This window comes from Acinonyx jubatus, chromosome D2 (assembly GCF_027475565.1).
Source record: "Acinonyx jubatus isolate Ajub_Pintada_27869175 chromosome D2, VMU_Ajub_asm_v1.0, whole genome shotgun sequence".
Taxonomy (NCBI): domain Eukaryota; kingdom Metazoa; phylum Chordata; class Mammalia; order Carnivora; family Felidae; genus Acinonyx; species Acinonyx jubatus.
Window position 1 is genome coordinate 67,884,508 of NC_069393.1, and position 27,920 is coordinate 67,912,427.

Genomic DNA, 27,920 nt, shown 5'->3' on the forward strand with positions numbered 1-27,920 from the left:
GATCACCTGGCTGAGGTAGTGTTTGTCAGGTTTCTCCACTGTAAAGTTACTCTTTCTCCTCTTTTCCATATTCTTTGGAAGGAAACCATATGCATAGCCCACACCTCAGGAGTTGGGCATCAGACTCCACCTCCTTGAAGGCTTAGCATCTGTGTTAATCATTTGGGATTCTCTGCAGGGGAGATTTTGTCTGTTCTTCTCCATTTGCTTATTCCGTCATTTATATCCACGGATTCATGATTTTATTTTTTTCTTCTCTTGTATTCCAACACTACTTTATTTTGTTGCTCACATTGTTCCAGCTTTGACCATGGGAAGCCCCTTCAGCTGGCTTCTGTGTACTCTTCATATACCCCTATTATTGCAGGTTTGGTTTTTGGTTTTTCCTTTTTAGCACTGTCTTACTCTCCAGGGTACTCCAACATCATCTTGTGCTTTTCCCATACCAGTCCTAGATCAGCCATTTCTACAAGGAATCCAACTTCCTTTTATTGAGAAATGGTGTTAGCAACCAAGATCTGGACACTAGGTATGCCCATAGCTCCTGGGGTTTTATTGCTTCTGGTCCCTCAGCTGAAAGACAAGGAAATGCATGTGTGTACAGTGAATCACGTATGTATACATACCAAAAAATATTTGTATGTGTAACCATCTATGTTAAGTTAAACACGAGTTCGTATTGCTGTCTCCAACTCTAATCTGTTATTACATGGATCATTCTAGAATGGCTTTGTTTCACTAGTGACCATTCTCCACCATGCTACATAGTGTAGCATTAGTAACATATCCATTTTTAAGTTCTCTAATATAAAAAGTTCCTCTGTTAGTACTTTCACTCCGCATTTCCCAGTACATAATTTTCACTGCTGTTTTCTCTAAAAATACCTGCATTGCACAAAGACAGGTAGCAGCAACTGAAATCAAGTTCTCTGTGACACTTGCACTACTTTATAGGGGGTGTGCAAGGCTTGCGAAGACCTTCTTTTATTACTGGCAAAAAATCATACTATGTAGGTTTGTGTGTAACACAAGCACGAGGCACTTGTGCTAATATCGAGTGGGCAAGGGAAGGTCATGCTATGCAAAGACTTAGGTGTATATCAGCATTCATCAAGCCTATATACAAAAAAGGTGATGACATTTGTTCATATAGTGCATTTTATGTAGGGTATCAGTGGTGAAGACTCAGTTCTGGAAAGCAGACCTTGTTGGAGTTCCAACTCTGCAACTTACTAGCTGTTTAACTTTGGAGAAGTTCTTTAATCACTCTGAGTTTGTTTGCTTGCCTGAGAATGGGATAATGCTAGTATCTCCAAAGGGTTGTCTTGAGGGTTGACTGTGATAATGTTCAACACACAGCCCTGTGAAACTAATGATAGCTGTTAGTTATGAAGTTCTGAATCTTAGGAACATGCCATTTGTAAAGGGGATGCCATTTGGCGTGGAAAGCATGAAGCTTTCTTGGGAATACATATGAATTGTGCTAGAAGGTTGCCAAAACTTAATGTTGGTAGATATTTCCAAGGTCACCTGATTCAGTCTTTCTTTCTTTCCTTTCTTCCTCATTCATGCTTTCCTCCTAAATCATCACCTTTTCATTCTTTTCTTAAAGATGTGAGAAATACAGGATTAGGACAAAGACGTGTGAAGAGTGGTCTCTGCCTCCAAGGAGCTGGAAATGAGGGTGAAGAGACAACTACACCAGTTTCTAATGACCATCAGAGCCACTAGAGCAGAGCACAGAGGTCTGGGAGTTCAGAGGAGATAACATCGGTCCCAGGAAATCACCTGGAAGGATAGGTGGGATTTAGCAGACAAAAAATGGGGAAAGGGTATATTCAAAGAGGTTGCAAAAAGTGGGCGCAGTAGGTATCTGTTGTTTTTGGGGTCCCCAGAATCCTCCATTCTATCTTCTGATAGCAGCACCTCAATTTTCCATTGAGGAACTACCTCAACCCAGTCTTGGTGGAACTGACAGGCCACCTATCCAGATCAAGAGGTGAACACATTACCCACGTGAGTGCATTCCTAGAATGTTTGCTGGGATTCGAATCATGAGCAGAGTGAGCAGAGAAGAGAGTTGGCCTCGCTGTTCGAGACCCTCCCTTTGCAGAGACTGTCAGTGAGTTCCTGCTCCCTTGGTACTCGAGCCACCCTGGGAACTGTCCTTTCCGAGCTTGGGGGCTCATGTTTACCATTGACTCTATGAGTCACTCCAGTGTGTTCTAATAAGATTTCCCGCTTCTAATTCTAATAGCTGTCTTTCTAATAAATTCCCTTTTTTGGCTTAGGTTATTAGCCAGACTCAATTCTTTTAGATTCAGCCACAGAGTCCTAAATGGTAGCTTAAACAAAGGGTTGGAGCGGGAAACAAAAATAAGAGAGAGATGTGTTTGGGTAAAAATCAATTGTCTGCTTAGCATGTAGAGTACACATTAGAGAGCTAGTAGTTGGAAATAAAGTTGGACAGGTTGCTTGGATCTGGAATGTGGAACACCTTGACTGCTAGGCTCAAGTGATGCAATCATAGCCAGGTTTTGGGGAGATTAAATGGTAGAGAGGAGCAAGTATGAAGGCAGGGACACCAGGGTGGTTGGTAGCCTCGCTTCTTTTGTCAATGTTTACACCATCCTGCATTATTTATTCAATTAATCATCATTTTTCAAGAACTGATCATATGACAGTCTCAGTGCTAGATTTTAGGACTATAAAGATAATCAAGACATGAATCCTGTATTCCCAAAGCCCCCAACCTAGGAGATGGTAAGTGTGATAGATAAATTATTGGACTCAGGTAAGAGTTCTAGGTGTTTCTGTAAGGGAGAGTGACTAACTTTTTTGTTGGGTTAGGAAAGGCTTTGAAGAGATGGTGATTTCTGAAGTGAGTTTTGAATAGCAGTTTGCCAGGTAGTCACAGTGGAGGTGGGCATAGCCATTGGGATTAAAGGTCTTGGGTCCTGGAAATATATCAGGATTAGAGATAAAGATTTGGGATCATAAATGTGTAATATGGCAGCTTAAAAATGGTAGTGGGATGAAATTGTCCAGGGACATAGGCAATAGTCATAAGAGAAGAAAAGCAAAGACTGAACTCCAAGGAACACCAACACTTAAAGGATAAATGGAGGGAATGGATGCCGGCAGAGGACATGGAGACAGAAGTGAGCCTGTAGGAGGATCACAGAATCAGAGTGTTGTGGAAGCCAGGAGATGAAAAAGTGACAGGATGGGAGGAGCAGGAGGTCTGATGCCACAAGATTAAGGAAACGTAGGACCAGAGAGTGTCCCATTTGTTTGAGCAAAGGAAAGGTCATCAGACTTAAGAGTCACTTCAGTAGAATGGTGGGGGGTGAGAGCAAGATTATAGGGAGGAAATGGGAGATGAGGAAGGCCAATTGTGACTGTGGGTATAAGAGAGAGACATTAGCAAAGGGAAATACAGGACAAGGAAGGCTTCTGGTTTTGTTTTGTTTTGTGAGAAAAACTGTTGCTTATTAGTTCTGGACTAATAAGCATGGACTTATGCATGGACTTAGCACCTTAAAGAAAACAAGATGTTCCTTCTGAACCGTAAATTCATAATCTCACTCTTGGTCAAAGATGGGCTTGTCTTATTTCATATTCTGTTCTATCACAAAAATAGAGTGTGGTTCTATTATAACTTATGGAGATATTGGGCAGATTCATATGTGCCAGAAGGAAATAGATTTGGGGTCATGTACTAAAATTTTAACCTGGCCATATGTAGGCCTAACTTTTTCAAAGAAGCAAAATCAAACAAAATTTTAATTTCAAATGTGCATTTTTCTTAGGGTGAAATGTTTGGAGTGTATACAAAACGCACGTGATAGCTAGCCCCATAGTTTAGGGGGATCAAAGGGAAGGGGTTGGGATTAGCAGAACCTCATTATTCTAGTAAAATGATAACTTCTACTGAACATTCCCTACTTAGTGTTGACGATCCTTCTGAAGGGCTAGTCAGCCACTAAATGTACCCATTTCAAGCTTCATGATTTCTCTAGTTTCTTGTATTAGTCAATAGTCATTAGGTTCACAAAAACCTAACTTTGGGGCGCCTGGGTGGCTCAGTCGGTTAAGCGGCCGACTTCGGCTCAGGTCATGATCTCACGGTCCATGAGTTCGAGCCCCGCGTCGGGCTCTGTGCTCACAGCTCAGAGCCTGGAGCCTGTTTCAAATTCTGTGTCTCCCTCTCTCTGCCCCTCCCCAGTTCATGCTCTGTCTCTCTCTGTCTCAAAAATAAATAAACGTTAAAAAAATTAAAAAAAAAACACCTAACTTTAAATAAAGAAAAAGAAGGGACAGCTGGATGGCCCAATCAGTTAAGCGTCTGACTCTTGGTTTTGGCTCAGGTCACGATTTCACGGTCATCATGAGTTCAAGCCCTGCACTGGGCTGTCTGCTGTCAGCACAGAGCCTGCTTCAGATCCTCTCTCCACCACCCACCCCCTTCTGCCCCCTTGTCCACTCGTGTGCATGTGCGTGCTTTCTCTCTCTCTCAAAGATTAAACGTTAAAAACAAAAAAAGAAATCTGTTAATTCAAGAAAACAAATCATGATAAAGTCAAGCAAAACCTGTGTCAGAGTTATCTGGAACCAGAAACTAATTAACTAAATCTATGTACCTAATCTACCTCCCTCCCTACCTAATACCTATCCCTCAGCTTTGTTTCTAAATATAGACTTCATTCTCAACCACTGCAAAGTAACTTGCTTCTTGTAACTCAAACAATGGATGCCAACAGCTGCTAGACTTATGTTGTCATAACTCTACCATGAGGAAAAGATTTTGCTATTGCTGTAGGACTTTGATTGGTCTGCTTGAGTTATATCCCTACTCCACTTCCACCCCCGCAGAAGAGTGTGGCAAGAGGGATTGAGCTACTGGGATTGGTCCAACTAGGTTGAGAAGCCCATCCTTTGCTAGGTCACTGTGATCAAAGGAGCAGGATCATAGAAGAAGATAGAATCTCCCATTGACCTGCTTGGTGAAGAGGAAAGCCTCAAAAGAGTGAGGTTACTGCCTGAGAAAAGAAGGGTGTTAGACATGAAACTGTAAATTGTTCAGTAAATTCACTTAGCACAAAACTTAGGTTCCGTCTCTGAATAAATGGACTGATTGTTTTGGAATGGGGGCAGGGAGAAGTTTTCTGAAAATATCTGCTAGGACATGTCTCTCAGAAAAGGGAAGTATAGTTGAATTATAACTTGATGGTGGTGAAGTTTGAATAAACTACATCCAGAGACTTAGCACTTCATAATTTAAAAGTAACTTTACTTGCATCAGCCTTGTGAGCTAAAAAGAATCCAGTCCTAAAATTTCCATTTTAGACAGTACAAACTGAGTCTCAGAAAAAAAAAAAAAAAAAAAAAAAAAAAACTCTTATCTAGGATCCCACAACCAGCAAGTAAGTAATGACTTTGGGTTTAGAATCAATAGTTCTTGGGGCACCTGGGTGGCTCAGTTGGTTAAGTGTCCGACTTCAGGTCATGATCTCACTGTTGGTGGGTTCAAGCCCCACGTCGGGCTCTGTGCTGACAGCTCAGAGGCTGGAGCCTGCTTCAGATTTGGCGTCTCCCTCTCTCTCTGCCCCCCCCCCACTCGCACTCTGTCTCTGTCTCTTGAAAATAAATACATGTTAAAAAACAATTTAAAAAAATAAAAGAATCAATAGTTCTGACTTCAAATATTTCTTCCATTACAGTCAATACGTAATGAAAGTACTAACTTTTAAATTTTTTTTAATGTGTATTTATTTTTGAGAGAACACAGAGTGGGAGCAGGGGAGGGGCAGAGAGGGAGGGAGATGCAGAATCCAAAGCAGGCTCCAGGCTCTGAGCTGTCAGCACAGAGCCTGATGCGGGGCTCAAACTCACGAACCGTGAGATCGTGACCTGAGCTGAAGTCGGACGCTTAACCATCTGAGCCACCCATGCTGCCTACAAGTATGATCTTTTAAAGGATTGTAAGATCACACCCAGTTTTAGGAATTGTTTGTTGTTTTTAATGTACCTTTTTTTCAAGTTTTATGTAAATTCCAGTTAATTAGCATACAGTGTAATATTAGTTTCATGTAGAGAATTTTGTGATTCATCACTTACATACAGCACCCAGTGCTCACCACCACAAGTGCCCTCCTTAACTCATCACCCATTTAACTCATGGGTTAATACAATTTAAAGTTTATGTGTATCCTTAGCAATTCCTTGGTATTCTTGTTTGTTTCAGATGAGAAGAAGCAGATGGTTGGCCACGTGGAGAAACAGCTCGAAGAAGCGAAAGAATTGGTATGTGCAGACTCAGTGATATGTTTTCACATCAACCCAGAGCCGTTTATGCCGATGCCTTCCTCTAGTCTGCTTTGTACACTGTAGAAACGTGACACATTTCCGATTAGCAGTTTATAATTCCGAAGTCATCAGTTTTTCCATTGAAGAGAATTTAATAGTCTCTTGGGATTTTATTCTTCTTAATGAAGGTGATGCATTAAGTGACTCCCGTTTATTTTCCTTCATAATATGTTTCCTAATAGGTATAAATAGCTAATGCTTGTTAAAGGCATACGCAGTACCAGGCCCTGGGTTAAACACATTACTTGCTTTATCATATTTAATGTTCACACAAGTGCTGTGAGACAAAGGCTGTCGGTCAAAAAGTGTTAAGGACCTGAGATGTTCCCCTGTTGCTTTGTGACAGCTAAGTTTGCGATAGTGTCATGGATGCTGGTGGAAGACAGGAGATTGCTCGGTCCTCTGACCGAGCAAAGCAAAATAAAGCAAATAAAGCAAAAGAACTTTATTACAGCAAAAGGTGCCACCCGAGTCTCAGCACAATTGCCTCAGTTCCCTGAGCCCCAGTTCCCACAGGAGTGACGCAGGTTTGCCTGGAAGAATGTCTACCCACAGCAGAATACCTTCCGGGAAAGGAACCTGGAGCCTGGGAAATGCCTTGCTTTGTAGCAGCCTGTGAGCAAGCCTGCTGTTTGTCCCGGAGGGGCCCATTATTTCCTCCCCCAGGGCTGTTCCCTATAAATACAACCCTGAGAAATGGCTTGAAAGGAGCAGTCAGGGCCTTGTATTCCTGACGTGCCCAGCAAGACATGTGGGAATGTGAGAGACCCACAGAGGAGTGATTCTCAGTGCCATTATTGCTCCCGTTCTGTAGGTGGGGAAACTGAGGCCCCAAAAGATTATGTAGCTTTGAGGTCCTACGCTACAAGTGGTGGGGTAAGAGCTTGTATTTAAACAGGCTATACCCAGAGCTCTGGCTTATCTTCTACTTTTTGATATAAATATATTTGCACATCAAGGAACAAAAAGTTTGAAAAGGTGTTGTTTCCCAGTTTGGGGTTTTAAAGCCAAGCTTTACAAGCGCGACTCTACTTATGGCCGCAATGGGGTCCTAAATGAGAGTGTTGCTTCCCTACATACTGAAGGGCACTGCCTGGTGTTCCTTCGGTACCCGCTTGCTAATATCCTTATAACAGATTCCCCGAGTGTGTTTCTGGTGACTGCTGTTGCCAGGTCAAATAAGTTTGGGAAACTAGCTGGCTTAAATAGAATTGGAGGGTGGCATCTTTTTTGGTTGTTGTTTTTCTGCAGAATCCTCTTGGACCCGTAAGTAGGCTAAGAGGCATTATGGATCTCTAAGAAGGGACTATAGGGGCCAGCTAAAGCATGGAGCATTTCCAGAGTTATTCAACTGAGTTACTTTTCTTGACAGGGTCATACACAAGGGGCTGCTGTTTTAGAGGGTCTGAAGAAATAGGTGGCTGTCATTCCCCACCACACAGCGGACCTTTGCTCCGTGACTTTGGGCGCGGAGGCAGCGAGTTGCACAGCCGCTACTTTGTCTTCTCTGTCGCTGGCTCTTTTCTAGCCATCAGAGTGTCGGATGCTCTCCGGACCCTGCAAGAGCAGCTTCTCATCTCTGCTGTGCTGTCACTGCCTCTGCAGTGGCAGCTTTGCGTCCAACTCCAGCTTCGAATGTCTGCCTCAGTTTTGAAAGTTGCCCCCTTTTCTCAAATGCTTTTCCCCGTACTTTCTTTTCTTTTTATATTCGACTCTTTCTCTCATGCTTCCTGGCCTTCGTGTAACAAGACTGACCTTCTACACAGCGTGGCTGCGAGTCAGGACTGTCCTGCCTTCCAGCTGGCAAGCGCATTCTGAATGGAACTGTACAAGTAGTCAGTTGTTTGGATCCTGAGTTGACGGCTTATAGTGTTGAGTTCTTAGGAGCAGTTCTTTTGCATCAAAAACTGTGTTTTGGTTTGTTGACCTTCTTTTGGAGCCATCAAGTTACTTAATGATGTTAGAAAGCTGGTTTCCTAAGAGCCAAGATTTTACTGTACCAAGAAGTATAAAACATAGTTATACCTCATGGAGCTTATAACTAACATAAAGAATTCTGTCTAAGATATGTGTTTCTGTTTGTTGAACATGATCAGACAGCGAATTTACTTAACTCTGATGACAACCTTGTTAAGGATACTCTCAGTGTATTACACTCTCTCCTTTGGATGAGGACCCTGGCAGAAACACTTGTTTTTGATTTTGCTTATCAGGATTACTTGTGTTTCTGCTGAACAATCGGTTTGTGTTAATCTCTTGGACACTGCTAGTCTTGGGTTTACCATGTCTCCCGCTTTATGTTGGCCACGTAAATGTTGTGACAACATGAAGCCAAGCTCACGTTAGCCTTATTGCTGGTGTCATTTGAAGTGCTTGCTGTGTGTTTCCTTTTTTTCTTTCTTGCCTCCTTTTAATTTCATTTCCAGTGTCTTTATAAAATGCCTTAAACAAAAGTGAAGTCAACTCTCGGATTTGCACTTACATGTACTTTGGCAGTTACTTGGATGATTCTGCTCACCCTGTAAGCACTAAGGACTTAATAATGATTTCAGAGAAGTGAAATAATTGCCTTGCTGAGTAACTAATTTATTGGTGCTTCACATTTATGTAGAGATATGGTAATAATTTAAGTGGTCACCACTTAAGTCAACCCTAATTAAAACTATGTCTCTCTCTCTTTTCTTTCTTTCTTTCTTTTTTTTTTTTTTTTTTTTAATAAAAATTAAGGCCTGTGAATTGAAACATGGTATTCTGGGTATCTGAGTGCTGCTATTATTCAGTCCTAATGCTGGACGAGTAAGGGGTATATAAGTGATAAGCTTATAGTAGTTAGGGAAATAACTCATTAGAATACTTTATTTTTTTTTAATTTTTTTAATGTTTATGTATTTTTGAAAGAGAGACAGACAGAATGCAAGCAGGGGAGGGGCAGAGAGAGAGGGAGACACAGAATCCGAAGTAGGCTCCAGGCTCTGAGCTGTCAGCACAGAGCCTGATGTGGGGCTCGAACCCATGGACCGTGAGGTCATGACCTGAGCTGAAGTCAGACGCTTAACCGACTGAGCCACCCAGGCGCCCCTAGAATACTCGAAAAGGTAAAATATATAGCAGCGTTTTTGGATGTGAGTTTATTAGACATGGCCGGAGCCAATTTGCTGCTGTTGTTGGTTTTTGTTTTTTAATGCCAAGTATAAAGAAGCTACCTCTGATACCTTGTGTCATACTTGCTCTATTTCTTCTTCTTCATCAGTAATCACCTCTATGATTCTTCACATTAATCTGGCAATTATCAAGCAAGAGACACTGTTGTAAGCACATTATGAGAATTATACCTTATAATCTTCACAGCTGTCCTACAGAAGACATACTATTTATAGAAATGAGAAAGTAAGGCCCAGATAACTTAATAAACCGGTCCAAAGGTGCATGACTAGTAAATAGTGGAGCCTATGATGTGGACACCGGCATCTGAATCAAAAGCCTGTGTTCTTAATCATCACCCTGTTTCTGTATCACCTCTCTTTACATGCTCGCGTGTTGTTTCCAAAGTGTTATTAGTGACAGATTATTGAAAAGTATGCTGCTGTAATTTCAGTGAGCTTTGTGTAATTTAGCATATTACTGTATCCATTTAACTCTATTATCAACATGGTTATAAAGTAGGAGTCCGGCTGGAGGCTGAGATCACATATTGGTTGGCATGTGATTTCCCTAATCAGAAAAGAGTTTCCAGAAGAATTTTCACCAAATGACTAAGTCTGGGCTGGCCTTTTATAGAAAGGGTAGAAATAATGGTTTGTTTTAGGTTCCCATAGTCCTGGTAGTTTGGGGTCAAAAGACCACCCAGGTTGGGTTGGATTGAATGATAGGACACACCGAAGGTATTAAAATTGTTATTATTGAGGATATTTGGATTAATGCATATGTTCTAAAAAACATTCTTGGCAAAGTGAGTGCTTTGTCACTCTGTGTGTCACTAACTCAGTAACTATTTGTTGACCTAAACAAAAGTTAAGCACAGAAGCAGTCCCATTGTTACTTGATCATGGGCAGCTAGCTCCCTCAGCCCGGCTCCTCCAGTGGAAAATGAGGAATTGGGACTAAATCATTTCAACTCTAGATGTCTGGCCAAATACAGTACAAGCATATGGTATAAGTCATGTGTTCTTCTCACCCTTCCAGCTTGAACAGATGGATCTGGAAGTCCGAGAGATCCCACCCCAAAGTCGAGGAATGTACAGCAACAGGATGCGAAGCTACAAGCAAGAAATGGGCAAGCTTGAAACAGATTTTGTGAGTCAGATTCTACCCTCTGTCACATTTACTAATCTTTAACTGAATTTTCACCTGTATTTTTTATTGTTTCCTCCACACACCTCAGTTAGCATGACGCGCATCGTCTCTAGGAGCTTGTGCCGGGGACAAGCACAGCTTTCGCTATTGATAACTTAGGGGTCTAAAAATGCTTGGGGCGCCTGGGTGGCTCAGTCGGTAAGCGTCTGACTTTGGCTCAGGTCATGATCTCATGGTTTGTGGATTCGAGCCCTGCATTGGGCTCTGTGCTGACAGCTCGGAGCCTGGAGCCTGCTTCGGATTCTGTGTCTCCCTCTCTCTCTGCCCCTCCCCTGCTTGCACTCTGTCTCTGTCTCTATCTCTGTCTCTGTCTCTGTCTCTGTCTCTCTCTCTTAAAAAAATAAACATTAAAAATAATTTTTTTATGCTTAAAGAGCTAGCTAATGATGGAATATGAGGGATGCTGGATTCACGACTCACAAGTAGATCCAAAACCTGTGGTCCTCTGAGTTTAGACAGTATTTATTGCCACTTAGCATTTGTTAGAATTTTGAAGCCGAATTTTGGGCCTTTTAATAGTCTGCAGGCTTTAAGATGCCATGTTCACAGATGGACTTCAGGGACTCATGAATGTCCTGAAATTATATAGGTATTTTTGGATATCCATTTCGCTGTGCACTCTTTTCCTGGGATGGGTACCATAGACTTTATTAGAGTCTTAAAAGGATACATTACACTTTTCCAATCAAAAGGACAAAAGGAATTCAGCTGATAATTCGTACAAGTGATCCTTTCCACCAATTGCTCCATGAGAGTATTTAGCTTTCTCTTCCTATACATCCGACTGTCAACTCTGCCCACTTTAGAGCAAATTTAAGAATGTAAATGTAAACGTATAATGTTGAAATTGTTAGTAATTAGAAAGTCATAAGTGAATAAAAAGATACAGCTGAGCAACTCCACTTCTGGACATCCAAAGGAATTAAAAGCAGGGTTTCAAAGAGCTATTTGTACATCCACGTTCTAGCCTCATTATTCGCAACACCAAAAGATGGAAGCAACTCAGTGTCCAGCAACAGGTGAATGAATAAACAAAACATGGTACATGTGTACAATGGGGTATTACTCAGCCTTAGAAATGGAGGAAGTTCTGACATATGCTATGACATGACATGACATGACATGACATGACATGACATGCTTGAGAACATTATGCTGAGTGAAACAAGCCAGGCACAAAAGATAAATACTATATGATTCCATTTATATGAGGTATCTAGAGGACTCAAATTTAAGAGACAGAAAGTAGAATGGCAGTTTCTGGGACCTGAGGGGGTGGGGAAAATGGGCAGTTATTTAATGGATATAGAGTTTAAGTTTTACAAGATAACAAATTCTAGAGATGGGTTGCTCAACATGTGAATATATTTAACACTATTAAATGGTATACCTAAAAATGATGAAGATGGCATATTTTATGTGTAGTTTACTGCTTAAAAAAAATAAAGATACAGATGAAGAAAGATCTGAGCTTCACCTGTAAGTGACAGAGGAGTCATGTCTTGACAGGTGAATCAACTTCACTTCTGACCCTGGGGTTCAAATTCATAAAGTCCAGAGTTTATAAGGGTCTTTCCACCTCTTTTCCTGCCTTAGGTGTTTTACTTATGAAGGCTGTGCCTTCTAGACTACAGTGGTACCAAACCTAGTCAAAATTCCACCTAGAATCTGGAGATTGGGTGATTCGCAGTTATGCATGTTTATTTTATATTTTAGTAGATATTTTCCTGAGGAGTTGAGATAGGTTATGTCAGTGGCTCTGATGCAATTGCCTTTTAAATTGTGTTTCTATTAATTACAAAAAGAGAAAAAAAAAATCAGAATCCATGATGGGCCTAAACTGAGAAAAGAAATGTGGCTGCCTAGCTCCTGTGCTCTGTGCTAGGTGAAACCTTCTCTGACTGCTTCGGGAAAGGTAGGCTATCTTAGCAAGAATAGGAGATATAGTGAGAAAATTAAATTGATTTAAGAATTTGACCACTCGAATTTATACTCAGACAACTCTAATTAAAGTTAATGTTTCAATATAAATGATGAATGTAAAGTAAAACATTTATGAGGATTGTTTTAGTTTGCTAACCTCATCTTTATGAAACTCCTTTACAAAGATTTCTCTCTTGGTTTCTAAAGTAACGAACTATATTAGTTTGTGAGGGCTACCATAAGCAGTGCCACAGACTGGATGGTTTAAACAACAGATCTGTACTTTCTCACAGTTCTGGAGGCTCAGAGTCCAAGGTCAAGGTGTCAGCAGGTGTGGTTTCTCCCTAGGCCTCTCTCCTTGGCTTGTAGACAGCCGTCTTCTCCCTGGGTCTTCACACGGTCTTCCCTTTGTGTCTGTGTTCTCATTTCTTCTTATAAGGAACCAGTCACATTGGATTAGAGCCCACCCTAATGATCTCATTTATACTCAATTAACTCTTCTCCAAATGCAGTCACTTTCTGAGGTACTGAGGATTAGGACCTCAACATCTGGAGGTAGACACAACTCAACCTATAACACTGAATTTAGTCATAATCTTTTCTTCTTAAAATTTTTTTCAGGGGCACCTGGGTGGCGCAGTCGGTTAAGCATCCGACTTCAGCCAGGTCACGATCTCGCGGTCCGTGAGTTCGAGCCCCGCGTCAGGCTCTGGGCTGATGGCTCAGAGCCTGGAGCCTGTTTCTGATTCTGTGTCTCCCTCTCTCTCTGCCCCTCCCCCGTTCATGTTCTGTCTCTCTTGTCCCAAAAATAAATAAACGTTGAAAAAAAAAATTTTTTTTTAAATTTTTTTTCAGAAATTAAGTTGCTTTCATTGCTTATAACTCAGCCAGTTCAATCTTCAGTGTTTTTTGTCTCTTGAAGAATATAATCCTGGGTAGAGTCCTTTAAGTATTTGGATATTATATACTTGGGTAGGTATTTCTCAGGCATATTTTCTATTTATAAAGTGAAACAGAACCAGTAACTATGAACTAAACATTTATTCTCCCGGCCATCATTAAAAATTCATGTGTTTATGTGTATAATTGTTCACACAACTTTCTTCTCCTGTGTTAGGGAGCATCCGTCACCATTACCTCCACCCCCTTCCATTGTTTAGTGACTTAACGGTTTATAAAGCGCTTTAATGTGTACTACATTTCACTGTATGAAGAGTAGAGAGAGGAGATGTGAAGGACTCTCCCCATTTACACATGATAGAACCAGGAGGTTCAGATTGTTTCTGGATTCCATTCACCACGTCTTTCTCAAGCCCTGCTGTCTATAGACACTGTCCTAGGTACTTGGAAAAAGCTGTGAGTAAGATCAAGTTTCTGCTCTCACGGGATGTAAGTACTGGTGGGAAAGACAAGAAGCAAATAGACAAATATGCAGATATCACAATTCCAGGTAGTGATACATACTGTCCATGACAATGAAGTGAGTAAAAGGGTGAAAGTGCCTACAAAGTGGTCGTGGCTGTCTTTGCTGGGGTGTTCTCTGAGGCTTGACTGAAAGAGGAAGAGGCACATTTGTTTACAGGGAGAGGTAGAAGAAAGACCTACAAGGGCACTGTAGGCATGGTAAAGACCTTGGCGTTTACTCTGGATTGAAGAGAAGCCCTTGGGGGCCGTTGAGAAGTGAGTGGTCCTTTGACTCCTGCTTTACAGCTCTCTCACTTTCCCTCACCACACGTCTCAGGAGGGATTTGAACGAGTGTGGAAGATATTTATGTAATTCCCTTTTGATTCTTACTTTCTTTGTATATTTAATGCTTTTTATTTTTAAAGGAACAAAGAGTATCTTCTTAAAGATATTTGACAACCTTCTCATGGTGATGTACCTAGAACTATTGAACCCCAAGAAAAAAGAGCACAGCTGCTCTTAACTGCAAATGAATCAGATCTGTTCTTCCCCTTGTAATATTGAGACTTTGGGGGGTCATTTGTACCAATGAGGAAGGGCAGAGGACAGCCCGATACTTTTTTCTTCGACCCTCATTATCTACTTGTTATCTTTCCTTGGCCCCTCCTCTTCTTCCTGTGCCTGTTCCTTAGACACTGGGTCCTTCAGGCTTCTTCTCCACTTACTGCACTATCTCTGTGTAGCATCATCCACTCCCATGGCTTCCACGATGGCATCTCTAACCCACCTGCATTTCTAACCAGATCTCTATAGCTCTAGATTCATGGTTGGTTTTTTTCTTTTAATTTTTTTAATGTTTATTTATATTTGAGAGAGACAGAGACAAAGCACGAGCAGGGGTGGGCGGAAAGAGAGGGAGACACAGAATCCAAAGCAGGCTTTGGGGTCTGGGCTGTCAGCACAGAGCCCAACACGGGGCTCAAACTCACAGACCATGAGATCATGACCCGAGCCAAAGTTGGATGCTTAACTGACTGAGCCACTCAGGCTCCCCGAGATCCATAGTTCTCACTACTTACTTTACCCCAGAGTTCCTTAAACACAAACACTTAAACTTGACAAGCACTAGTCACTTCAGAGTTATCGTTAATTTCTTCCTCTCCAAGCAACTTTGTGCTTCCATTTGATCACTGAGAACTAGCAATCTTGCCACTTAAATATCTCCTACTCTCCTCTCCACTGCTGGAAGCTTTCATGTTTCTCCATCTTGATGTTTGTAGCAGCCTTTCCTCCTTCTGTTCTTGTCTAGCTCTACACCACCCTCTGCACCAGTCTGGAATGATGTTTCCAACACACTGATCTGAATACGTCATATTGTTCCACAAAATCCCATGGAGTGCTCATTGCCTGATGAATAAAATCCAGGTCAGCTTATAGGCTTTCTGTTCTGTTCCATTGCTTCTTCACATGTCCAGGAATTGTATTATCATATGCTTGGTATTGTGGATCATACATTGTTAAAAGCCTAGGTTTTGTTGGTTTCCTTTAGAGCAGTGCATCTCAACCTTTTTTTCACTATTGCCCCCCTAAGGAATCTTTTTAGACTTTTTTTCCTAATTGCCCCTTCCTCCTCCTACCCCATGAAATTTTGATACTACAGATATACTGTGTATCTGTACACTTGTCCATGTACTATGGCCCTTTGAAGGGCCCCATGTCGTCTTTGTAATGTAGTAAATTGTTCATCCTCCCAAGAACTAATTTTTGCCTCCATGGGCATGATATAACTTCTGCTGACAATGCATGCTTTAGAGATTTCTCTCTCTTTTTCTTTCTTTCTTTCTTTCTTTCTTTCTTTCTTTCTTTCTTTCTTTCTTTCTTTCTTTCTCTTTCTTTCATTCGTTCATCTGTTCTTCTTTTCTTTTCTTTTTTCTTTTTATTTAGAGTAAGCTCTGTGCCCAGCATGGGACTTGAACTCACAACTCCAAGATCAGTGGTCTCATGCCAGCCAGGAACCCCTCAGAGAATGATGAGCTTTATATGGGCAAGCAGGTAACTTACTAACATGTCAGATTGATCCTCTCAAGGCTTATTGTTAAGGTTTTTTAGGACATGTCTAGAGTAGACCTACTTTTGAGGTGTGGCCTTTCTTGGCTTCCACTTGAGTGACTGGAGCATCAGTGAATGCTCTACCTTATGTTTGGTCAGAATTCTGTCTCCCTGCTTTGGGTGACCTCCAGACTCTCAATTCCGCCCATAGCCCCCCAATACCTGTTCTCTGCAAGACCTCGTGGGATCTTGTCCTCTGCGTGTGCAAGTTCATTTTCAGCCACAGACAGAAGGAGGCCCCTGTTTAGATTTCTGGAGCCCCTTCTCTGTGTAGCTCCCTCCTCTCTGTTACCCTGCTAAATTCTTTCCATCTCAGTCCCAAACTCCAGTGTCTGCCTCTTAAGCTCAGTGACATGCTGTGCTCCATTTTGGCTCCACCCCCACGTGCTGTAGTCTGGAAAGTACCTCCAGGCTGAGAGTGATGGCAACTGTGGGACTCTTTTCAAGTGCTTCTCTTCTCCAAAGGATGGCAGTTTCTACACTGCCTGTTGTCCAGTTTTTAAAAACAGTTACATCATATGTTTCATCCATTTTTATAGTTGTTTAGAGTGGGAGGATTAGTCTTGTACTGATTGCTCTGTCATGGCTGGCATAAAACTTCAGTGTACTTTTAATGTTTATTAGTCCCTAGCAGGTAGCCAGGTGCATCTGAGAATAAAAAATAAAAATAATAGTCTGCTGTTTACAGTGATCCATATCATAGATTTTAATTTGTAACTGAATAAGTAACTACTTAAAAGATTTAATAATCCTGTTGTAATCTGTATGCGTAATTGTGGGCAGTTAAAGGAAGGCAGTAGTTATCATTGTGTTCTCTTTTATACTGTTGCTATTCCTGCTGATTCCGTTCACTTGCCTGACTCTGTTAGCCTGGACATTTGGCCTCTTCTAGCCTCCTTTGTTCACTTTTGGCTTCTCATAGTTTCAGTGTAAGTTAGGAATACTAGGTCCAGAGGAGTTAAAAATCAGGTCATCTTATCTTTTGATGAAGAAATGGAGGACCAGGAAGACCAAATGACTTGCCTTAATGTCTGGTTTAAAGCCAGAGCCAGAGTCAGGGGCGCCTGGGTGGCTCAGTCAGTTGAGCGTCCGACTTTGGCTCAGGTCACGATCTCGCAGTTTCTGAGTTCGAGCCCCGCGTCGGGCTCTGTGCTGACAGCTCAGAGCCTGGAGCCTGCTTCGGATTCTGTGTCTCCCTCTCTCTGCCCTCCCTTGCTCATGCTCTGTGTTTCTCTCAAGAGTAAATAAAACATTAAAAAAAAAAAAAAATTTAAAGCCAGAGCGAGTCAAATAAGCGAAACCCACTTTCACATGTTTCCTCCATGTTGCTTTGCATTTCCCCCATCTCCAACTTCACATTTCATTTCAAATCGATTTAATATCCTGTTTATTTGAAAGCAATCTTTTTAATTAGAATTCAAATATTTAAATTGTTCTTGTAATTTCTTTCTTCAATATTGGTGTAAGGTTCGCTAGAGAAGTGTCATGTCAGGCTATTCCAGGAAAACGAACCAATCAAAAGGAGGGGAATATGTAGTTGAGGATTTTTTTGAGTTTAAGATTATTGTTTCTTAAGAAAATAAAATCAAGCAAAACCCGCCTAAACGTGTACAAACAAAAAATCCTAACACTGTGTAAATGTTTGACTAAGTCTCAGAAAGTAGAAAGAGAAGGAGCAAATACACGATGTACCAGGAAAAGGTTCCAAAAGTTAACAGGAGGACAAGGGGTGTTGAATGCCTTGTGTATCTCTGATATTGTACTGTGGTGCTGGCGCCATCTTGTGGTGTATTTGTATAGTTGCATATTTCTTTTTTTCTTGTAACAAAGCTGAACTTCCTTTAAGACGGACACGCACGTGCAGTATTTGGGGTGGAGGAATTGATTGTAATGAGTGTTAGAAGTAGAGCTTTTTAGCCCCAGTCTCAAGTTCACTTCTATCCCAGGTCATTGGTGCCCGAATGCTGTCCTTTTCCTGTTTGGCAGACTATGTGATGTGATTGTTAGACCAGCTCCTAGTGCAAAGCTGTCTACATCAGAGAATGGCACTTCTATTGACAGTCTCAGCAGTGAGGCTGAATGGTCCTAGAAACCCAACTACCTGCAGACTATCGGAGTTGGTCCCTTAGGTCAGGGTTCAAAGGATGTTGTGGAACAGCTTGAAGCTTTTACTGCTACTACCTGCACTCTCTCTTTTAACAGGTGAATGGACAACTTGAGTATCTGAGTTTATGAGTGAAGCCAGTAGCTGTATTCTGGTTTTTTTTTTTTTTAAGTCTAAGAAGTGCAAATGAGAAAGCTGAACTCTTTTAAATTTTGATTTTTGTTGAAAGGTCACGAACTTGATGCTTCTGTTTACATTTTATCTTTTCTGTTCTTATGACTCCCTGGGATATTTTACTTCTATTCTGCGGAAGCTGTAGAAAACCATGAAGTCATGTTTTAGAGATTTAGATAGTGTCAGTGGTAATGTGTTGTAATTACAGCATCAGCTTATCCTTCTTGCAGGAATATAAGTGCATTCCAGAAGGAAATAAGACAGCCAGATTGGGCAGAACTGTTCCAGAAAAGAAATTTTCCTCCACTGCATGCACTTAATAAACATGCTTACCATTTTTAAAAAATTGTATTTGTTGTTTGATTTTCTGTAAAAATCATACCTGCTCATTGTAGGATATTATGAAAGTAAAGAAGAGTAAAAAGGAGAAAGAAAATCACCGTATCCCTATAACCCCCAAAGATCCACATTTTACATTTTGATTTGTTTTCTCCCAGTCTTCCCTTCCCCTTTCCCTTGCATAATTTATTGTTTTATTTTACATAATAATGATGTTTCTCAACTCACGTTTTTTCCACCTTTTTTCAACACAGGATTCTAACATCGGTATTTTTCAATTCTGTAAATTCAGAATCATTTTAGTGGGCGCATAATATTTCAGTCAATGATACTAGTTCCTCCTTTATTGAATTGTAACATGTTTCCATATATTCCCTCTGTAATTCCTTGTGCTATGATGAACATATTAGAGCTGGATTATTTCAACAGGGTTATTTCTCAGAAGGCAGATTATCACGTTAAAGGGTTTCAACAGTATTATAGCTCTTATTAAAATAAGAGCTTGGAATTACATTTTTATTGTGACTCATCAGATCATTTTTGTTGTACTTTCTCAGTGTCTTCTCAGTGTTGGAATGTGATTTGAGAAATAAAATAATAAGCAGACTGGGGCTAAATACTTTAAATGCATTACTGAATTAATCCACAATTATATGAGAAGTATACTGTTATCTGTCATTATGGAGATTTTACAACTCTAAAATTAGATATAACTGAGATTTCTTTCTCTAAGCTAATCTTCCATAGAAGATATGTTAATATTGGTAAGGCTCTCCATATCTGGTCTCAAACTGAACTCATTTTACATCTTCGGTATTTCTTAATCAGAAACCAAAGACTATTTTAGTTATCTTGCTATGACGATGGCCTTGAAGGGAGAAAGTGACACCAAATTTATGTGCACATGTATGATTTTCCTTGTTTGCAGATATTTGCTTAAGACAGTTGTTCCTAAGGCCCTGCTATGTGAAACTGTTAAAAAAAAAAAAATCATCAGGAAAGTGGCCTTCTTTGTTTGTAGGATTCTCATTCCAGGCATTGACCTTGGTAAATCTACTCACAGAGCCTCCAATAATACAGAGGCTGACACAGGAAATGGACCCACTGGATAGGGAAGAAACCAAACATCTATTTTCAGCCATAGTGATGCCTTCTGGGGGCTGATCTGTGTGTGTGTGTGTGTGTGTGTGTGTGTGTGTGTGTGTGTCACTCTGGTCTCCTAATCCAAGATGCTGTAAAAGGTTCATGTTCTTGACCCTTCTCCCCACCATGTATACTTGAATGGAACAGTAGTATGTATTGAATATTTTATCATCGGTCTTACGTACTGAATTTGAAGTTGGCCTTAATAGATTTTCTTCACTTTGGAAGCTCTGACACTTTCTTCCAGTGTCCCTTTTTCTTCCTGATCACTGTTTTGGGCGTTAGACTATTGCCTTTAGCTTCTGTAGAGTTTTATGACCTTCAAATAATAACTTCCATCTCCACTGTAGTCATTGGCAAAGTTCAAGTGGGTACTGGCACACATATACCTATCTGTGTGTGCGAGTCATTTTTTAAATTGGTGTCAGTTCTCTGATTGGACTTGGCAATTTTATTGGAATATTTTTTTCTACCTAAACTTACTAATATATATATTTTTTCAAATCATTGGAATTAAAGTTATAGTGCCATTTTATGGCAGAAGGAGTAAATGCTTGTCATGACATACGACGTTTCCAGTAGTTTGAATTTTCTAAGCAGATGAAGTATATATTTTCTGGAGACAGTGCTAAATTGCTTTAAAACAAAAAAAAAGAATATAAAGCTTATTGGTTTTAATGTAGTTGTCTCTCCTTATAATCCTTCTTAAATGACTTAACAAATTATTATCGACTTTTCTATTGTTTGCTTGTTTTGCCTAGCTTCTTTGATCTTACCTAAGAAATAAAGAGGAAAGATAAAAACAGGTAAGATTTTTAAAGATTAATTATGAACCTGTGGCAAATTTGGCTTCATTGTTAGTCACTAGATGGCACTGTTTATTTGCAGAGTGCCATTTTTTTTTTTTTTTTTTTTTTTTTTTTAAGGAACTGGTAGTAACTGAAATTACTGCCTCATGAATAAAATATTTCTGATGGGATTTGCATTTCTATATTGGCTGAAGACACTGTTGAATGTTTTATTAACCAGCCCAGTGCAACTGTCAGCCTATTAAAGAGATCCAATGGTCCCTGTTTAGATAAATAAACTAAATAAATCCAATTCGTCAAATTGTGTTCCTGGCTGTTTATTTTCCATTCTTTTGATGTACAGTTTATTTTAAGTTAAAGCCACATTGGTTTAAAAATTAATGGGAAAATGTTATTTGGTGTTTGGAACATGAAGAAGCTAATTGCCATCGTCAAAAAGCCAGCTCTGTTTTAATGTTAAATTGTTCGCTCATAAATAGTAAACTTTTTACTGGTTGCTTATAAACTGTCCCATGGTCAAAAATGGTCTGATATTCTGTAAATATACCGTCAGAGACTGTGTTATTGAGAGTCACGGAACCCCTGTTTAATTTCTCTGGGAAAAGCACCATGTAGTTTAAAAGACAAGCCTTTTCTTGGTTTTGCCTTTGGTGTTGCCTTCGGTTTTGCCTTCTCGTTTTTCACGTATGGTGTACTTTCCTTGGACAGAAAAAGAGCTAATTGATTTTTAAATGAAATGCTTTTTTATCAAAGCACTTGCTGGTCATTCTCCTGGTCAGTGCCAAGCATTAAAGTGGGACAGTCATGCTCCTGGTGGTGACGATGCTAGAGGAACCTAAAATCTGAAGGTCATGGCTCTAATACAGGACCACTGCCCACAGCTTCATTGCCCTCTTATAGCTTATGTTCTAGGGATCTTGAAACTCACGATTGCATTATGTAACACCACCCACTGAACTAAAGGCTTCCTACTTAAGCCCTAGGGTTACAAAAATATTGGAACAAAGTGTGTCAATTTTGTGCTTTGCTACACTGAGGCAAATTAACACCTGGAAACGACACATCCTGGTCCTGACTTTTACTTATTTCCTTTTTCATGACTCCTCATTTGCTCTTTATGCCATTCTTATTGTCTTTTATCTAGTTCTACATTGGCGAGGCTCAGAACAAAACTTAAAACAGATTAGGCACTTCTGACTTAGCATATAGCTTTTAGGAGCATAGAGCTGCTTGTGATGAAGACGAGCCAGAACTGAGCTCTAGGGTGAAGGTTTTGAAACTGTGTAATAGAAGTCGAAGAGTTTTGCCATGTCAACTATTTTAAACTTTCCCGTACAAGATGTTAAAGTGGGGCTAGAAGAGATTTCACTAGAGACTTTTCTCTAGAGTCCAAGTCCTTGGAAGCCTACCAGGAAATAGATGGTCTCATTTTTTGCTTAGGTTGTTTTGTTTAACTTTGTGTGTTTTAGTTCCCCAAGATGGAAGAATCATATTTAAGAGTAAAATAACAAATGTGGACTCTAATTGCTCTTTTGGCTTTTAAGAAGTTCATAAAATCATGGAAGCTTTTAAGCTTTTCTAGGAATCCTTCCGAAATGCTTAAGTGTGGTCAAATCGGGGACCATCGAGAAATGGGACTCTATGCTCAGTGTATTTTACTGGATCTTGAAGCTCCTCATATCTTTGCAAATTTACAAAAGCCACGATGTAGGTCAGTCTCCATCACAGAAGATTCTAAAGAAATGTCCAAATTTTCTTGTTCTCTATTTGGTTCTGTTAAGTATGGTTTAAAACAGGTTATCTCTGTCCAGGACTTAGATAGAAATCTCCTATGAAAATGGAAATTCATATTATTGGTTATGAAGAATTTGACCTGTCATTGCATTTAAAATGGAGTGTCAGATTTTATGGTTTGGAAAGTTACATTGCAGAGCATGGGCCTTGGTGAGAAATGTCTGATTATAGAAATGAAATGAGTTTCTGAAAAATGTGTTCTATCCTTTAAAACAAGAGTACCCTTTGTGAATCTCTTCTGAATTTTTTACCTGATACTTTTTATTTTTCCCAATGGAACATTGCCTACCTGCGTATTGAATGACTGACTTTTTTTGTTTTATTGTTTTCTTATTTTGATCTTTGTATATAAACCTAGCCTACAAATAAATTTCAACTGAAGTAAGACTAGGGTTGTCTTACTTATGGACATATGTGGTTTTTAAAATAAAGTTTAGGAAAGAGAAAAAGATCTCCATGGTCAGAATCTTACAGATTATTTTCTATTTAGTTTCAGCGAAGCTTAAATTTTTCTTTTTCTACAAAAGAACATGATTCAGTGCTATTCATTTCAAATGCTGTCTGATCTAGGGCCCCTATTTGATGGCTTTATTTACGCTTCAAAAAAGTCATGTATATATTGTTAGACATTTGTTAGAAATGGTCCACCCATGTTTTTCTAATATCGTGTGCAAGCTAAATTTGGTCATGGACTACTCCGTCAGAAGGGGAAGTGTGAAATTGTGAGAACAGCCCAGGAATTGTAGATCTGAGACCCCAGACATGGCATGTTCTTCCTGTGCTGCCGTTTCCGTATCTGCAAATTTACATCATCATATCAGTTCTGCCCACCTAATAGGTAAACATGAATGTCAAAGAAAATAAGAACTGTGCAAGGACTTTGCACATTGCACTGATTTTTAGTCAGTGACTTTGCTGTGCACGAGCAGCGATCCTAGAATTCAAGAGTTTAGAGCTGAAGGTATGTTAAAGCCATAAGATTTCTTCAATATCCTAAAAATGAAACCTTCTTTCTTAGTGCTTCAGTAGAGTAACTGCTGTGTACACAAAGGACTGAGACTTGAAATCTCCCGTCTTACTCTCAGATATGACCTTCTAAGTTGCGTTGCTTTTATATTCCAGTGCATCATTTTTTGTAAAAAACATCTTAGAAACTAATCTATACAAACGGTTTCTCTTTGTAGATTCAGAATTAAAGGTAAAAAGAATAATGGAACTGTATATTATTTTATATCATTTTATTACATGTATCATATTACTAATTAGAGTTACAGTTGTACTGAGTTTTTCACTTAGAGTTAAAACTACATGTTGAGTTATTTACTTTGGGTTTCCTTCCCATTCTTTCCCTAATTTCTAATACCTGACATTTCTGAGAAACTCTTAGAAGTCACTGTCTTTGCATTGTTATGTCACTGGCCTAACATACCAGCATTGAGAAGGGGAAGGGGGAAGATTCCATAGGATCTGTTAAATATTGTCATTAATATCAACAAAGAATTGACATTAGCATGCCTAAAGACAACCAAATAGCTTTATAATTTAAAAGTTCCGAACATTGTCTTATACTGATAATTTGGTTTAGAATATACTCAGGGGCATCTGCGTGGCTCAGTCGGTTAAGTGCCAGACTTCAGCTCAGGTCATGATCTCACGGTTCGTGGGTTCGAGACCATGTTGGGCTCTGTGCTGACAGCTCAGGGCCTGGAGCCTGCTTCCGATTCTGTGTCTCCCTCTCTTTCTGCCCCTCCCCCACTCTCTCTCTCTCTCTCTCACACACACACACACACACACGCACACGCGTGCTCTCTCTCCTTCCGTTTCAAAAATAAACATTAAAAAAAATTTTTTTAGAATATACCCAAATATATAAGGCAAGATAATACACAACTAGAAAGAATGGGGTGGGAGCTGAAATGATTTAAATCAAATTTTCAGTAGTAAAACGATTAATATTAGAATTAATTTCAAACTAAAAACAAATGAGGAAGCTGAAGAAAAGAACTTTCAAGTGGCTGTTCTTTCTATTTACATTATTAAAGTTAGTTTGCATTTTGGTGGCTTTCAACAATGTGTTGTTGTTTGGTATAGTTTACTATATAAAGACCTCATATATTTAGTATCTATTACGTATCATGCATCAAGTAAGTGGCCAAAAGATGAATAAGACCTATTTTTCAAGAAGCTTATCGTCTTGGGGCGCCTGCGTGGCTCAGTTGGTTGAGCATGTAACTTTGGCCCAGATCGCGATCTCCCAGTTTGTGAGTTCAAGCCCCACATCGGGCTCACTGCTGTCAGTGCAGAGCTGGCTTCGGATCTTCGGTCTCCCTCTCTCTCTGTCCCTCCCCTGCTCACACTCTTTCTCTGAAAAATAAAATAAACTTAAAAAAAGAGTTCATAGTGTTAATAATTATAATAATGTGGTAAGTGAAATTATGGAGGCTCTGATGGGATAGTATGTGAAAGGGCATGTTTTCAGGGACGGGCATCCAGCCTGGGTGTTTGTACATAAATGAAGGCACCCATGAACAGGTCATACCCACACTGGACCTTGAAGGATGAGGAGAAATTTGAGAGAAGCAGGGTCTATTCAGATTGGAAGTACTAGGTAGACAAAGGGGAGGGTAGTATAATGGAAGGGAAGAAGAGTGTTCCATACTACATCAGGTGTACAATAAGGGGCTAGAGCCTTAGTTCCAAACTTTGCTACACATTGAGTCATCTGGGGGACTTTAGAAAATCCTGAGGCCCAGCGCCCACTCCCAGACAATGTGATTTAAGAGGTATGGGGTGACTTGGGCATCAGAGCTCAACAAGCTTGAGAGCTCAGCGAAACCTTGATTAAGTTGAACTCACCCTTTATCGCATTTATGGTTGGAAGCCTTTGGAAGACTATTCCTGCTGGGTAATGTGGTTGCTTTATGTTTAAATGAAGCATTTGAAACAATGAAGCTCTTCTTTCCTGGGAGTTGCAGAGCCTTTTAACTTCTTTTCTTTTTCTTTTTTTTCTCTCACATCTTCAATGCTATTACTTTACATACAGTTTTTACACTGGCAAATTCAGTATCTTACAGTGACAGCTACCCATATTTCTTTTGTATCCATTAAGAAATTGCCTAAAAATTAATTTCCTTTTGGTTTAAAAGTATGTGCTGTGATAACCTTTATTTTGGGAAAACAGAGAAGCCATATAGCATGAAGCCATAACCACAGCATAGAAGAGCATCATTTTTCTCCCTAGGTGGCAAAACGAGCATTTTAAATTTTCACTTGAGCTTAGAGCAAAACAAAACCCTCAGCCTTTAATTACATACTACTAAATAGACTGTACCTTTGACCTCTTAAGCCAGTGCCAATAGAACATTTTTATGTGAATTTTTTGTCTGTAAAGTACTTACTTTTAACTGCTTTGGAAATAGGCATATTAAAACCCATTTTAAGAATGGAATAGTTATAAAGGGTGTGTGTGTGTGTGTGTGTGTGTGTGTGTGTGTGTGTTGTTTTGGGATGGATATATATATATATATATGTATATATATATATATATAATTTTTTCCTTGTGAAGTCTTGCAAGACTGATTATAACTTAATTTTGTACAAGAATTGTCAAGAAATTGCTAGTAATCTCTAATCAGAAAAAGAAGTACGGATGTGATGGATAAATAGGATTCTGTTATGGCCAACATCTTCATTGATCTTAACAGAATTGCTCTTTGCCTCCCCCGTGTCTGTATTTTCTCTTGGCAGTAAGCCGAGTGAATTTGGAACAGAAAGAAAGAGAGAAAATCTACTTGGTTCCAAATGATGATAGCTGTGCCTTGGTGTGGGGAAAATAACTTACAACTTGATAGTAGAATTACTAGAGGATTTCTCTTGTTTAGGGAGAAAATTGAAGTTCCTTTTGTGGCCAGGTTGAAAAATTTCTAATTTCATATAGCCCATAGCTTATATCAATTTAAATCTGATGATTATCATATCAAATGGTAGAGTTTTTGATTATGAAATCACTTTTAAACTATTTCTGAACTGCAGTAAAAAAAAAAAGACTCAGATTAGAAAAAATATCCTTTTGGGTCTTAATTATTATTTTAAAATCCATTCTGTTTCTTAAAGTAAAATAATTGTTATTTTCTCAGGTTTTTTTTTTTTAAGCATAGGGAATTGATGAAGCATAGGGATTATGGGTATTTTATTTTGCTATAGGCTCTACAGTCAGATTAGCCTCATGAAAGTATGTAATTTCAAAATGTTTATAAGATCCACAAATTTATTCTTTTTAGCTGATTATTACTCCCTCAGGTAAATTCTAAGGAAATAATCTTTCTATGTATCTTGAAAATACAGATGTAGGGCAAGATTTTTGCCAAGGCTTTCTATAGCAGAGAACAGTTTCTATCTTCTTAGTCTTTGGAGATAGTCAAAATAGCAAAATTATGCTTTCTAATTCAAATGGCCATAGATGGCACTGTGGCTCACACTGATACTTAAAATATACCATATTGTGGCATATTCTGAGTGAAATCTCCAACACCAAATTCATTTACAATAGTCTCTTTGTACTAAGAGTTCATTTTTTACTCTAAAGAGGAATGATTTTAAACCCAGCAAAATTGGAAATATTGTTTTTTTAATATTAGTAAATAGATTATGAACAACTGTATTTCTTGAGCCCTTGATAATGTTTTTCAAATGGAGCTCTTTTTTTTTTAATTAAAATTGTTTTTATATTTTACTTATTTTTGAGAGAGAGAGAGACAGAGACAGAGTGCAAGCGGGGGAGGAGAGAGAGCCGGGGAGGCACAGAATCCGAAGCAGGCTCCAGGCTCCGAGCTGTCAGCACAGAGCCCGACCTGGGGCCCAAACTCACGAACCGTGAGATCGTGACCCGAGCTGAAGTTGGACACTTAACCAACTGAGCCACCCAGGCGCCCCTTTAAAAAAATTTTTTTTAATGTTTTATGTAAAATGGGGGCTCTTCTAATACTACCTCTGCAAAATCTTTTTTCCGTAGGTACAGCGCCTAGAGAACGCAAATTAAAATACACTCCCGGTTCTCTCCCCCTCCTGACTCCCAGAAAGCATTCTTGAAACCTTCCCACTAAATCAAGCATTTTGTCTTTTGAGTTCTGTCATGACTGGGGCTAAACAACTGTCACTGGCAAGTGCCAAGAGGCATAGACAGCAGGGAAAAGAAAAAGAGAGAAAAGAAAATAGGAGTCGGGGAAAATAAAAGTGTAAGAGAAAGGGTGGGAAGGTACCAGGTATACACCAGAAGGGTGAGGATGCCAGCAGCAATGGCCTCGGGTGCCAGTTTGGGGGGACTCATGCAATGATCTGCCTACTCCTGCTGTATCCTGATACTTTTAATGTCTTTTCAGAATCTAGGTAGTACCAAGAA

At 39.7% G+C, this 27,920-nt stretch overlaps 1 protein-coding gene across 11 annotated transcripts in view; it reads left to right on the forward strand.

Annotated features, from left to right (window-relative positions):
* VTI1A (vesicle transport through interaction with t-SNAREs 1A) overlaps positions 1-27,920 on the forward strand; it is a 348,766-nt gene that overhangs the window by 4,857 nt on the left and 315,989 nt on the right. For all 11 annotated transcript variants that reach the window (XM_027063066.2, XM_053206829.1, XM_027063063.2 and 8 more), the window contains exons 2-3: positions 6,248-6,306; positions 10,552-10,662. In XM_027063066.2, the coding sequence (XP_026918867.1) occupies positions 6,248-6,306; positions 10,552-10,662 (170 nt within the window). The remainder of the gene's footprint in view (positions 1-6,247; positions 6,307-10,551; positions 10,663-27,920) is intronic.